Source organism: Athene cunicularia, assembly GCF_003259725.1.
Source record: "Athene cunicularia isolate RWA chromosome 3 unlocalized genomic scaffold, athCun1 chr3_part1, whole genome shotgun sequence".
NCBI lineage: Eukaryota > Metazoa > Chordata > Aves > Strigiformes > Strigidae > Athene > Athene cunicularia.
Window position 1 is genome coordinate 28,787,077 of NW_020799097.1, and position 14,464 is coordinate 28,801,540.

General features: G+C 38.1%; 1 protein-coding gene across 1 annotated transcript; it reads left to right on the forward strand.

The window, feature by feature from the left end:
* The first annotated feature begins 1,462 nt into the window (after positions 1-1,462).
* On the forward strand, positions 1,463-7,838 carry PTP4A1 (protein tyrosine phosphatase type IVA, member 1). The gene is made up of 5 exons (XM_026844991.1): positions 1,463-2,044; positions 3,581-3,673; positions 4,052-4,182; positions 5,811-5,885; positions 6,244-7,838. The coding sequence occupies exons 1-5, from the start codon at positions 1,940-1,942 to the stop codon at positions 6,359-6,361; spliced, it is 522 nt and encodes a 173-aa protein (XP_026700792.1). The 5' UTR covers positions 1,463-1,939; the 3' UTR covers positions 6,362-7,838.
* Positions 7,839-14,464: the final 6,626 nt, after the last annotated feature.

Genomic DNA, 14,464 nt, shown 5'->3' on the forward strand with positions numbered 1-14,464 from the left:
TGTGGATGGATGCATGGAGCTGGTTAGTAGTCTAAAAAAACTCTGAAGATTGCTACAATGAAGTTGCATCTTTTATGTGCTAGAAACTAGATCTATGAAGGTGAAGAACTGATATTACTTTGTCTCAGCTGGGGGAAAAGAGTAAGTTTTTGATAGCAATTCTGTTACACTGAATGCTCAGCTAATCTATTTCCAATGTGTGGGGCAGTATTTTATTTGGGTTAGAAATACATGGATTCCTTCCAGTGTTTGGAGTTGACTGGCCAAGATAAGTAATTTTTTTTCTCCTAAATAGTTGTAGGCTCAGTGATGTTTCTCTTTAGTACCTAAGTATATTTAGTGAGCATTTGGTTCAGCTTGCATTTATTTTTTGGGAAACAAAACTTACCTTCTGTTCCCTAGGTAGGTATTGTCAGCAGCGCTGGTACTGTGGCTGGGCACAAAACTGTAATTCCTCTGTTGTAAGGTTTCACAGTGCATAAAAGCATGTATTCTTGGTTCATTTGCATTGCAACATCTGCAAATGAATATGTGACTCAAGCAGTTCATCAGCTATCTACTTTCTGGTTGTGTCTTGCACTTATTTTTGCAAGTAAACTTCACCATAGCAAAATAGCACACCACTGTTGAATAAATTTGCTTGTGTCTTTATCTGGACTGTTGCCACCATCTTGGTATATTAATGGAGTCATAGTATAAAAAGGTACTTACAGGCAGATGAAGGTTGTAGTGTGTCTTCAGCCGTCAGTATATGAAATGTTCCTTAGAAATCTGTCTGCTTGGAAAGTCTCAAAATATGTTCAAGAACTTGCATTGTTTTCTTAGACCACAGAGACTTTGCATTTGCTTTCAAGGCCTTGTATTTGAGGCAGGTGGATTTAGATAAGTTTTTTTTTTTTCTACTGGCTGTTCTGTGTGCCAATTAATGATGCTTACAAGCAAAGTAAGTCTTTAGTCTTAAAGACGAGTGATTCTGCATCTATGTAGAGACTGGTAGTTTTGTTTAAACACAAGAAATTGTTGTCTGCTCAGCTTTAATATTTAAGGAATCTCATCCTTGCCTTCATGGGATGACTAAAGGTCAGTGTAACTTTAGGTGTTGTGATGTCTCTCAGTTCAGAATGGAAAATACAGTTTTGTGGGTATCCCAGGAAAGTTTCCATTTATATAAATACTAGGGTTCTTAAAACCTAGTCTCTTGTTCCTATGTTTAGTACATTTGTGTTGGTATTTTAATACATGTCAGGCTTTGTTGAAAAAACTATATGGAAACTCTGTGTTAAGTAAATATATTTATTTTCAAGTAATCCTTACTAAGAAAGGTAACAGCATTCCTATGCAAAATTATTTCTTGCATTAAAAAAAACACAACTTGTGAAACTGCTTAGTTGCTCTGTTTTTATTTTTTCATTTTATAATGCTTGGTGTCTCCAAAATAACATTGTTTCACCTGTGCTCATTATGCTTTCTTTTTTTGTCCCCTTTCTTTACAGCAGTTCTGTGGTGTTCTTGGTCACACATTTATGGAGTTTCTGAAGGGCAGTGGAGACTACTGCCAGGCACAGCACGACCTCTATGCAGACAAGTGAACTGTAGAAATTCATTACTACTCCACCAAGAAGCCCCCCTAAGAGTGGTTGACCAGGATAAGTAGTATTGAATTGAAATTGGCAGAGCATTTAACAACAGAATTCAGACCTGGATGGGGTAAACCTCAGTGCACTGCCTTTCTTTTGCCTCAGTATTACTGGATTGAAGAATTGCTGCTTCTTGTTAGGAGGTTCATTTCATTTCCCATTGTTCCCAACTTCATACTTCTAAGCACTGAGAATTTCACGTGGAGTATAGTGAAGTAGACTTCAGTTTCTCTACATCACTTCTAATATAGAATTTTTTTGGAATCCTTTCATAATCTTGTTGCATGTTTAACTAAATCAATATGGCCCGAATGAACCGCCCAGCTCCTGTGGAAATCACCTACAAGAACATGAGATTCCTAATCACACACAATCCAACCAATGCAACCTTAAACAAATTTATAGAGGTAAGGCCAGGACAGAATTCTTACTGATGTTGTTTTTTTTAATGCCTGAATAGCATGATATATTAACAGTTTCCTTCTCTATTAGTTCGTAACAGCTGTGGAAGCTATATGAAGAGATACTAAGATTGTTTGTATATTGATTTTTTTTTTTTTTTTCAAATACTGATGTCATGCTTCAAGGATCTAAGGACAAATCTGTTAATACATACTTTGGCCTTCACAAACACATACTTCTGAAAGTGAAGCAAAGACATAATTATACTGTCTTGTATGTACGTTGTACATTAAGTACATTGATTATGTCTGAAAACAGGAATTATCTGGTAGTTATGTGTAGAACAATACAAAGATCTGATATTGGTAGGAACTCACATTTCAATTAATCTAAAGTGGTGTAACATTTCCTTGCATCTATTGCACAGTGAGTTAAAAGAGTAATTTGCTATACCTCGTGGATCAGAACCTTAGGAAGTAATAACAGGACTGCAATAAACTTTCCCTGTCTATCTTCCTTCAGTATTAGCAGATCGTGGTTCTAGTGTAGCTTAAGAGAATCCTCTGAGTGTCATAGTGTCTGAGTGAAATTCATGATGGTAGGCTTGCTCTGCATGCAGAGTTGCTGAAGCTACTTTAAGTGTTTTGGTACTTACTGAAATTGTTTATTGACTTAAAGCTAGGTGACTTGGCATATATTGCTAGTATGTGAATTTATTGTTTAAACCTTGCATCTAGCTTGTTGGAGCTAGGTTCCTCCAAAGTTATCTCCCAATAAGGTCTGAGTTTGTAATGCAGTCCCTCATTAGCAAGATTTTAGGTATATTACACCTCTGTTCTGCATTTAGTGTGGGATCATTTACAAGAACATAGATAATATTTGCTTGTCTTCTTACTCTCACAGCTAGATGAAGTATGCTTAGGCTATGCTTAAATCATTAGTATGACAGTTACAGTATGAATGATGGGTTGTTGCAGAGAGAATGAAGAGTGATTACTTTTTTTCTTAATGAGGGTAATAGCAAGATGGTAAGTTAAATTTTGTTATTCTCTAGTTATGATGACTCAGGAACTGTAATCATTTATTGTCCTGTGCTCATAATTTTTAAGAGTAAGGTATGTTGCAAACCTGTTGTGTTAAGCAGGAGAGAAGGGGAAGATCTGAACCTCAACCAGAATGCTTTTAGTGAAGTATCTAGCCTTGTAAACCAGGAAATTTCCTGTTCCTTTAAAAGGAATGATCTTTAGGAAGTGGACTACTTATTTCATCAATATTTATCTGGATCTGATTTTAAAAGAAAGAAAGCTTGATCCAGCTTAACAAAACTTAATCTTAAGTTTTCAGAAGAGCTTAAAGGTGTCTGGCATTACCACGCAGACTTTCAGTTATTTCAGCTTCATGTTCTTCACAGTATGGCAAGCATTTGTGTGAGTTTACTTACTGAAAATTTTGGAATGAGTTAATTAGCTAACCTATTGAGAAAGTTAAAAGGTAAGTGAAGTCAGTTTACTCTTAAAGCAGCTGTTTTCTTCAATTCCTAGGAACTTAAGAAATATGGTGTTACCACAGTGGTAAGAGTGTGTGAAGCTACTTACGACACTGCTCCGGTGGAAAAAGAAGGCATTCAGGTTTTGGTAAGTAGTGTAGGAAGCAGAGTTTAAAACCCTTGCCCCCCCCGCCCCCCAATAAAAAGTTCTTTTGATGCCATCTTATTAACTTCAAGTGTATTCCAATAGCTGATGGAGGCAAAAGCTGTACAGACTTCTCCCTTGTCAGGAAAAAAAATCCAGTTTTGAGCAAAATCATTTGCTTACTGAAAACTGACTGAAAGGAATATATTCCTACTATTGCTATAGCTATACTATTAGAAAAACACAAGCTTGGGTGGTTCCATTAGCTGTCAGCTCTTTTGTTCATTGTGTCCCCTCCTTTTTTGTTGATCTTGTTTGCTCAGCATACAAGCATAAAGAGTTCTATCTTTATGTATTTATGTATGTCATGCTGTATTCTAGGATTGGCCCTTTGATGACGGTGCTCCACCATCCAACCAGATTGTTGATGATTGGCTAAACCTCCTTAAAGTTAAATTTCGTGAAGAGCCTGGTTGTTGTATTGCTGTACACTGTGTTGCTGGTCTTGGGAGGTGGGTAAAGTTTTAAAGATACGTTGAATTGCCATCTCGAATCAGACTTCTTAAAATCTAGTACAGAAGTTTATTTTGAAGCAAATGTAAAATATTCCCATACCGAGTATTGGAATGACCTCATGCTTAAAAGTAGTTCAGATGGCAGGAAACTTGTAAGTATAGGATTTAAAGGCCTTCTAGTCAACAGGTGATGCTATTATCACAACTTTCACACAAAAACTACCGAATGAAGTAAGCAAGTAGCTTCTTGTACCAAGCATATTGATGCGTGTCTCTGATATTTTTTGTCTCCTGATGTCTTTTTTTAATGGATTTGGTTTTCAGTGGTTCATGTGTAAGTTTCCTCTTCATCCCCATTTCAGCAGCATTGCCAGACTCCTTGTACCAAGAGTATTATAACTGAGCCACGAACAGGTGGAATGTTCTGGCATATCAAGACCAACTTTCATTTGGTGGATAGAAATTGTGCTCTAAAGTCCCAGAGCTCTGTTTCTGTCTCACTTCTAACACTGAGCCTCAAAATTTTTATGGATAATGCTAAATGTTCTTCTTTTAACCCTGTTCCCTCTGTGTGCTGCCACTATCTTAAGTGCAATTCCAACAGTTCTGAAGACATAATGGTTTTGCTGCTATTGTTCCAGACTACCTGGGAACTAGATCTGTTCAAAAAGCATTTGCCATATTCTAGCCATGGATTTCAGTATGTCCAACATAAAATGGAGGTTTGTGGTTTTGTTGTGCATAAGCCTGGTTTATCCATTGTTAGCATTATGGCTTCACACTTAAAGTTGACTATGGCAATGAATACTACTGAAACAAGTCCTCTTCATCTGCTTATGATGATATCTGTTGTTTTTTTGTCAAAACTGGGGAGTTAACTAGTTGAAAAGAAGATCCTGGCTTTTTATTGTGTATTTTTTTAAATCCCTGAACATGCAAAACCACTTATGCTTGCTGCTAGGTGCAAAAGTCTGCTGCTGGTGTGTGGCATAGGGGTTTATATCAATTTCTTTTCTTTTTTTTTTATAGCCATAGATTGATAATGTGTTTGATTTTGATTTGTGTCAAGCTTTCTTAACTGAAAACTATTCTCTTAGATGAAGAATACTGTGGCAAGCAAGGAAATCCTTGGGGGGGGTGTACAGCAGCTTGTGCATTGCATCTGTTCCTAAAACTTGTGACAGTAGTTCTAGGAATTGTCAGTTCTTATTGAACTTGACCCTTCTGATTTCTGCCTTGGCGTCCTGACTGCTTCTAAGGATGCTTGTTTGTGGGAATAGAAACTCATATGCAACTCTTCCCCAGAATCAATTGGCTTTGAAACAAATGGGTAAAGATTACTTGCATTTTATTCCTGTTGTTCTCTTATACCTAAAGTCAGATGAACAAGGTGAAGCAAATAAACCAGAGTTTAATTTAAACCCCTTTCTTAATGAGCATGGGTAGCTCAGAACCAGATGGTATAATGGCGCAGTTAATGTAGAAATGCCTTCTGCCAGTCTTTTTTGCTTCCCCAGGGAAAAACATCAGATACACAGAAGGACAGAGGAGAGAACAGGGGAAAGTAAACTTTTCTGAGTATGCACTGGCAAATGCTAAACTGAATATATTTCTGTTTTTACCAGAGCTCCGGTCTTAGTTGCTCTGGCACTGATAGAATGTGGAATGAAGTATGAAGATGCAGTGCAGTTCATAAGACAGTAAGTATGAACCTAACATCTAACTGTTTCCAAGATGTAATGTGTTGATATATCCTTGGGCACTAAAGGAAATTCTGAATGCAGTTCTTGTCTTGTACTTTTTTTTTTTTAAGATACTTAGTACATCTGTCTAAAATGCTGTGTACATCTTTGAGAATGTGGTCCAGTGAGTATTTGTGAAAGGAAGCTACCACCCTCTTTCCTGGCACTTAACCTTTAATTATCGTTATTTTGGTTACAGTCCTGACTTACTGGTGAATTTTTTTTAGTGACCTGAAAATATTTTTCTCTAGTTGGTGATATTATTTCACTGGGCAGTAGATTAATATTCTGTTTAAAATATTTTTTCTCCATCTAGGAAGCGGCGTGGAGCTTTCAACAGCAAGCAGCTTCTGTACTTGGAGAAATACCGCCCTAAGATGCGTCTGCGCTTTAAAGACTCCAATGGTCACCGAAATAATTGTTGTATTCAGTAAAGCTTAACAGCCTATTGTACTTCTTTGGGAATAAAGGATGGAAACTAGAATTAAGCAGACTGCATGCCAAAGACATCAGTCTGATATTTTTTTAGTAGCGAAGGAAGCTTCCTTATGAGTATTTAATAGGCTAAAAGCTTAGTAGAAATGCAACTTCTATGTTTAGATAAATATCCATCTGTTTGGAGACCCAGTAAATGTTTTTGCTGTACCCTTTCTGAACTGTCTCCTTGTTCATTACCAGTTCAAATATCCTTTAATCATGCCATTGAGTCTTACCCGCCTAGTTTAAACTACTAAAAATTGGGGTACTAAAATAAATCAATCTGTAGAGAGATTAGGTGCCAAAATACCCAGCATACCGGCTACATGTCTTTCCTTATAAATGAGCATAGCTCTGATGTGAGAACTACCAGCTTATCTGGACCTTATTATCTTTTTTTCTACAGTCATTTCAATATTGAAGAATATGGCCTCTAAGGTAGTCTTGCCTGCTCACTGTATGTTTTGTCTCCCACAGTCGCACTAGAATTATCAGGATTTGCACAGTCTGTCTTTTTAATACTATGAATTACAGCAACTTTTTACCCCAGCATCTGTACTTTTTCTGTTATCCGAACCTCTCCATTTTAAAAGTCATTACTCTCGGGTTACTCATGTAGAAAATCTTTTAAATTGTACAGAAGCACACAAGTCTTTAATGTCTCCAGACAAAAAGCCTTACAGTAAAATTAATGTTGGCACTTCATGTGCAACTCAGCAGAGGGCCTGAAAAGGTTGGGAGGGGCTATTTAATATTTCTAGTAAAATGTTGCCTTTGTCTTGTGCAGGAAGTATAGAATATGCCCTTTACTTTAGTAAATATTTTTTTAAAACGTAGAAATGCTTTGTTATTGTAGCTAAAATTCTTAATCAGAAAATTTCTGAAAAAATCTTGTAGTTTCTTTTACTGTACCTGAAAGTTGTTTACCAACTATTGCTTTGTTGAAAGTGTGATATTTTTTTCTTTTGTTTTTCCTCTTTGAGTTTCTGCTATGACTTGGGCAGACCTCTGTAATATTTTGTATGCCTTTCAAGCTGCGTAACTTAATATTTGGATACTTGATAATTTGTTTTATTATGTAATTGATAAAATGGTGATGTGTATTAATGTTAGTTCAACCATATATTTATACTGTCTTGGGAATGTGTGGTTATAGTTCTGTGGGAGAAATAATTTTGCCAGTGTTCACCAGCTTGTAAAATCTAGTGCGAGAGCTTAAACATCTAAATAAATACTGAAATGCACTTACAAAGTTTGCTGAAATGCTCATGACTTTCACTTATTTTTGTGTACTTTGTCAGCAGTCTTGAGGTGCCTAAATTCAGAATCTATCCAGGCATCTGTTTTCTTTTTTTAAAATCTGGGCCTGAATGTCCCCTTTGCTGTAATGTTTGCTGTTTGTTTTACTCATAAATAAATGTGGACAAAAATTAATAGTAGAAAGTACGGTATTTCTTTATGTAGCTTACTTGGCACTTCCCCAGTACTAAAACAGGTTACTTGCTTAGTGTTCTTGAAACTGTTTTTACAGTAAATGCAGAAGAGTATACTCATCTGTAAAACACTGAGAACACTTGTTTTAGTAGCATTTAGAGTTTAATTACAAGTAGTATGATAGAATGCTTCATTGTCAAGACTGAAGCTATGTAAAAAAGAAGATATCTCCAAAATTATGTGAGCTAAGACCTGTGTGTGTTTGAGTTTCCAGAGTGGTGACCAGACTTCATGATAACTGGAGTGTGCTCTTAGTAGCCAGCTGAAGTGCTGTTTTTACTGGTGATCATAAGCTCAGACCCATGTGTGCTTAAAACTAACCTATAGTTAAACATGTCTTTCTAAACGGGGAGTTGGGATGCTATGTATGACATCAGAAGTCTTATTGAAGCTTAAGGATTGGTTTCAGACAGGTTGATGATCTAGACGAGGGGATCGAGTGCACCCTCAGTCAGTTTGCAGATGACCCCAAGTTGGGTGGGAGTGTTGATCTGCTCGAGGGCAGGGAGGCTCTGCAGAGAGACCTGGACAGGCTGGAGCCATGGGCTGAGGCCAACTGGAGGAGTTTCCATAAGGCCAAATGCCGGGGGCTGCCCTTGGGCCACAACAACCCCCAGCAGTGCTACAGGCTTGGGGAGGAGTGGCTGGAGAGCTGCCAGTCAGAGAGGGACCTGGGGGGGTTGATTGACAGCTGGCTGAACAGGAGCCAGCAGTGTGCCCAGGTGGCCAAGAAGGCCAATGGCATCCTGGCTTGTGTCAGCAATAGTGTGGCCAGCAGGGACAGGGAAGGGATCTGACCCCGGTACTCGGCACTGCTGAGGCTGCACCTTGATTCCTGTGTTCAGTTTTGGGCCCCTCACTCCAAAAAGGACATTGAATGACGAGCGTGTCCAGAGAAGGGCAACGAAGCTGGTGCAGGGTCTGGAGCACAGGTCGTACGGGGAGCGGCTGAGGGAACCGGGGGTGTTTAGTCTGGAGAAGAGGAGGCTGAGGGGAGACCTCATCGCCCTCTACAGCTACCTGAAAGGAGGTTGCGGAGAGCTGGGGGTGAGTCTCTAACCAAGTAACAAGTAATAGGACAAGAGGTAATGGCCTCAAGGTACACCAGGGAAGGTTTAGACTGGATATTAAGAAACATTTCTTTACAGAACAGGTTGTTAGGCATTAGAATGGGCTGCCCAGGGCAGTGGTGGAGTCCCCATCCCTGGAGGTGTTTGAGTTGGGTCGACATAGCGCTGAGGGATATGGTGTAGTTGGGAAGGGTCAGTGTTAGGTTAATGGTTGGACTAGGTGATCTTCGAGGTCTTTTCCAACCTAGATGGTTCTGTGATTCTGAGGTATAGTCTCATTATAAAGAGTGCTTTGAAATTCTGTGTGGTTTAATAATGCCTGAAACAGTATAGTTTAGCTTAGTCTGTACAGTAGTAAAATAAATTTAACTAGTTCAGCTTTCCTTTGGAAGTTAAACTTGGTTTAAATGGTATTTTGGTTAAAGGAATACATCTTCATTTGGCTGAGGGAAAAAAGACCTTTTATTTTGGAATGACATCCACTCATCAATGTTTCTAATGTCAAGATGGACTAGACTTTAGGAACAAGTGCAAAGAGAAAACCTACAAAAATTCTGTAACTTGGCAGTACAGCAGGCTGATGTAAATACTGATTTAACACAAATGAGTACCCAAATAGAGTTAAAAATATTAAGTTGGTCACTCTTCTGTAAAACAATTACCAATAAGGCCTGTGAATTTTTTACTTATTTAAAATTATTAGTGCAATTTCTATACATCAAATTTTTCTGTGTCTCCACAGGATTTACATGGGTAAGGAGGGGTATTTTTAGGTTAAGAGCTTTGACTTGCTGGTGATGGGACTTAGTCCTTTGAACTCTTTATACTTGAGACTGGGCTCGACTTTAATTGATTTTAGTAAACAGAGACTTCTAAAGAGGAAAAGCTTTCATAATGGGTGTGTGACTGTTTAAAGCAAAGATCAAGACAACTTCTGAAGAGTTTCCACATTCAGACACGAATCACTAAGGAACAGGAAATGTCTCTTCTTTTGGCTAACAACTTACGTAGGTTTTAGGGACTAAAATGTTGACCATACTCAAAATGTGAAGATAAGATAGCAGATAGAAGTACATAAAGCAAGTTAAACTTATATGTAATTTATATGAACTTACAAATAAAGGGAAGAAAAGCTTAACTAGAATTACTATATCTTCACTTAAGACTAAAGCCTGGTATGGAAGACAGGCTCTACTGTCATATCTAATTCTAGATGCTTAGAATGACTATTTAACTGTTCTATTCTTTCTTCAAGAGTTATGTTGTGGCAGTACTTAATTACATGGTAGCACATTCTTGTTGTCTACTAGACCTATGTTTTGTGCTGTGGACCTAATGGCTTGGGTAAGTATGGTTTGTAAATGGTGGTAGTATTTATAGGATTCTTAGCATACAGCAGAAGTTAAATATTTATGGAAAATAGGGGGAGAGGGAGACCATGATTTTGCAGTTGTTGCATTACAAACCTTATACATTCTTTTGTTCTGTCATGTAATTCCTAAATAATGCTGAGGAAAGGTGGTCAAACAAGACCTTCTGTTACCGGATATCTAAAATCAGGTATAAAGTTAAATGTGATTTTCTTGAATCTGCTTCTCAGAAGTGCTGAGCAGTCAGTTTCAACTGAAGTCTGTAAATACTGTACTTAAATATATTTGTAATTATGTAGTACTACATACATAGTTCTGAACAGTCCTGAAGCACTTCAGACTGAGTACTCGAAACTAGTTAATTCTTCTGATTGTTAATCATCCTGGTCTTCAGTTCTCTGTGCATAAAATTCTGTTCATTCTAGTCCTCACATAAGGAAAGCAGTTGTGGAGATAAGCAGTAATTTCTGAAGTAATCATCAGACCCATCTGTATTATTACAGAAGAAACAGTAGGAAAATACGTAATTCTGTATTGGGTACAAATTCTATGTCAGACTTAATATCTTCTCTGATCATAAGAAAAGTAATAAAGCACTACTCATTAATGTGAGCATCGTTCATCCTTAAGAGAGATGGGGGAGAAAATCTTGTGTAATTAGGTATTTGAGAGGGCCAGACTTAGGGTTTTGTAGATGATCTTACTAGTATAATTTTTAAGCTTCCCAGTACTTGACTGTGCAACATTAGTAACACTTTTTTCAATGCTTTTAAAATATGCAACATAAATAGTTACTGAGAGGTAGTATTCAAAACAGTATTTTAGATTTGTTGGGATTTTACTGTATCATTAAGCAAGCATCTTCTGTATGGGGGAGGCTGTCAAACTGATCATAGTAATCTATTTGGAACAATGTTATCTTTTTGTATTTGTGTAATCCCACTGTAATAAAAAGAATAGTTACACTTGCAAGTTGAATTCAAATCTTAAAATTATGCTGAAATTTTGTGGGGTTTTTTAATAGCTGTGAGGGACTCATCTAAACAAATACAAACTTTTACATAGCAAGTAGAGGCTTCCCTTACATTCAGTGAAGGGGATTTTGCACTTTGCAGGCAACTAATCATATACTAGGAGAGATACCTAAAATAGGTTAGATGAAGAGCTCTCTGAAGGTGAGAGCATAGTCTGTAAAGGGAGCATGGGGCAGTAAATTCAGTTTGCAGGGTTGGTATCTACAGGTAGGTTAAATAAATGTCATCTAACTTGTCTAAATGAAATAGTTTGAAGGATCAGTAAACTATAGTGTATTTCAACATGCTCTGCTCTTAGTGTGTAATAAATATTGACAATTACAACCTGATTTGATTTTTTATTGGTACAAATTTATGCTACAGATAACCACAGCAAGCCTTATTAGGCATTATTTTCCTCCTGATCGCCTGCATGAATGCTGTTAATTTTTTTTAGATAGATACTGTTCTAATGGGTTCTGTCCTCAATGCATTGATAATTAATTATCTCAATAACAACACAAGTTACTTATCGGTGGAAAACATCTTTGTGAGGTAATAGTGGTTAAATAGTGGTCTGACAAGAAACGATAAGGACAGTGCCAGATCAAGTTTCCTACTTCAATTTCTGATTCAAATGAGAACTCTTTCAAAGTGTAGCTGAAGAAAACCAGATACCTCAGTGTTTAGCTACATGGGAATGCTCAACACAGAAATAGTCACATAGGGAAGACACTCAGTCTCAACGCTACATGTAACCTGTATCAGTTTAACAAAATCTAAAGTATATGAAAAGGGTATTTTCTAGTGAACTGGAGTCTTAATTCCACTTTATTGGTAGAGTAACAGCACTAGCAGATCTTTATCCTTTATATAAATGTGCACACGACGATACTCTGTCAGCAAATTTCACAGCTGTTTGTTCTGAATAAGACAAAATTTGAATTACATTTGCACTTTGGAGGAGAAATAATTGAAGACAATAAACTCTTCTTCTGAATCCATAGGACCATAGTTATGATAGCGATCTGAACAGGACAGTGCTGCTTCAGCACTGTCACACAATTCATTGGCTTGCACTAATAGGAAGCTACACACTCCTTAGCTTGCCTTCTTCAATTCCCCAGCAAATCTGTGCGTCATAGGGTAGGGCATGCAAACCCTGAACTTACCTTTACCATTTCAATTCAACTCTACAACTTTCAATTCATCCTAATAAAAGCACATACAGACAATGGGGGCATAGCAGATCTGCAAAACCGTGAAGGGGTTCCCTTATACTGCAAGTACAATTGTCCCTTTAAGCTTGATACGCAAAGTTTTCCACAGTAACACACCCCTGTCCCAGGGATGGGCTACCCTACTCTTCTCTCCACCATTTGGTATGGCAAGATACTTGCTTCTCCCTTCCTTCTAACAGGGAATTCCTTGTGAGATGCAATGGAGGATGGGTACCTGACAGGAGCTACATAGCCTTGAAGCTCTCAGGTGCTGCCTCAGATTGTCCAACACATGGAATGATCTCTGCAGCATGTCTTTATCCAGTCAGGATTAATTTGGCTAATGGGTAGGCTTTTTTCCTAGGCAGACACTTGGTAGCTGTTTCCCAGTTTAATCAGTTGGACAATTTTATAATATCCAATCACTTTGTGTTGTTAAGGAGGCTATGCTCCTGATGGAGAGCATGCAAACTTCTCCACATTTGTGTTTAATCACAAACCTGACGACCTTTCTTGCTTCTCCCGTTCTCAGGCTTCATTTGAACATCTGATGTCAGCTCTTTGCTGCATAAGGCTTGTTTTGTACTCTAAGAGTCTTGACCTCCCAAGTTCTTGACTTCCTTATTTTGTTCCTATTTTTCCTGTCCAGAAATTCTTGGTCTTTACTATTTCACTTGTCTACTTGTCCTCAAAACTCCCATCTGGACTTCCTTAATTAGTACCTAGTTTTCTTCACTGGAAAAAATTAAGAAGTACTTTTCAATGACATTTGGTGTTTGCATTCCTGTCTCAATCATCTTTCAGCAGCGCCAAGTATTTCTGCTATTTAAACTTGGGTCTCAGTAAGTTCTATTAAACAGCAAGCCCTTCCCCCTTGGAAGTGTAAAGGTAGAAAATTGGCAGGTTCCGAGCCAAGTCCAGGAAGAGAATTAGAACTATCATATATTCTTGGGCAGTAGGATGTTTTTGAAAGAAATCCCCTAACTGTCCCATTTAGAGACACAGAGTAATTTAGATTGGACAAAACTTGAGATGATCTAGTCCAACCCCATGCTCAAAGCAGGGCTAACCTCGCAATTAGATTAAGGTTATTCAGGAGGCTGTCTAATCTATTTTTGAATATTTGAATGGAGATAATTCAGTGTCTTTCAGACCTCTGTTCTAGGGTTTGACTGCCCTCCTAGTGAATATTCTTCCCTTGGTAGCTAGTCAGAATTTTTCTGGATGCAATTTGTCTGTTTCTCCCATTTTTTTCCCTATGATTTCCAAGAGCGTCTGTCTCTTCCTCTCTACATACTCCTGCTAGGTAGCTGAGACAGCAGTAAAATTCCTTCCTCAGCCTTATCGTAAAGGTGAAGAAACACAGATGTCCCAGTATGCCATATGATCCAAGCCTCTAATCATCTTGGTGACCCTCCACCAGGGTTCTCTCCAATTTGTCAATATTTTTCTTGTACTGGGGAGCTTAAAACTGGACACAGTGCTCCAGATATGGTCTATAATCACTTCCCTTCACCTGCTGCCTACTCTCTTTCTGATGCAATCTTACTACTCAATTTGTCCACCAGGTCCTTTCTGCAGAGCTGTTTTCTTGCCAATTGCCCCCAGCCTGTAGCAGTGCATGGCTTATTACATACCAGATGCAGGATAAATGACATCCGTTGCTCTCCCTTCATCCACTGAAGCAATCATTTCATCATATGCTATCAGCCTGGTCAGACATAGCTTGGCCTTGGTAAACCTGAGTTGGCTTGTACACAACCTTTTCTTTTTCATGTGCTTAGAAATGGCTTCCTGGAGGATTTTCTCCACAACCTTCCTGGGAAAGGAAGTGAGGCTGTTGGGTCTGTATTTCCCTGGATCCTCTTTCTTGTCTGTCTTGAAGGTATGCAT

Excerpts from the sequence above, each read along its gene's own strand:
- PTP4A1 (XM_026844991.1), top strand. The coding sequence starts at position 1,940 with ATGGCCCGAATGAACCGCCCAGCTCCTGTGGAAATCACCTACAAGAAC. Across the intron at positions 2,045-3,580 it reads CCTTAAACAAATTTATAGAG|GAACTTAAGAAATATGGTGT; the intron begins GTAAGGCCAGGA and ends TTCAATTCCTAG. Across the intron at positions 3,674-4,051 it reads AAGAAGGCATTCAGGTTTTG|GATTGGCCCTTTGATGACGG; the intron begins GTAAGTAGTGTA and ends GCTGTATTCTAG.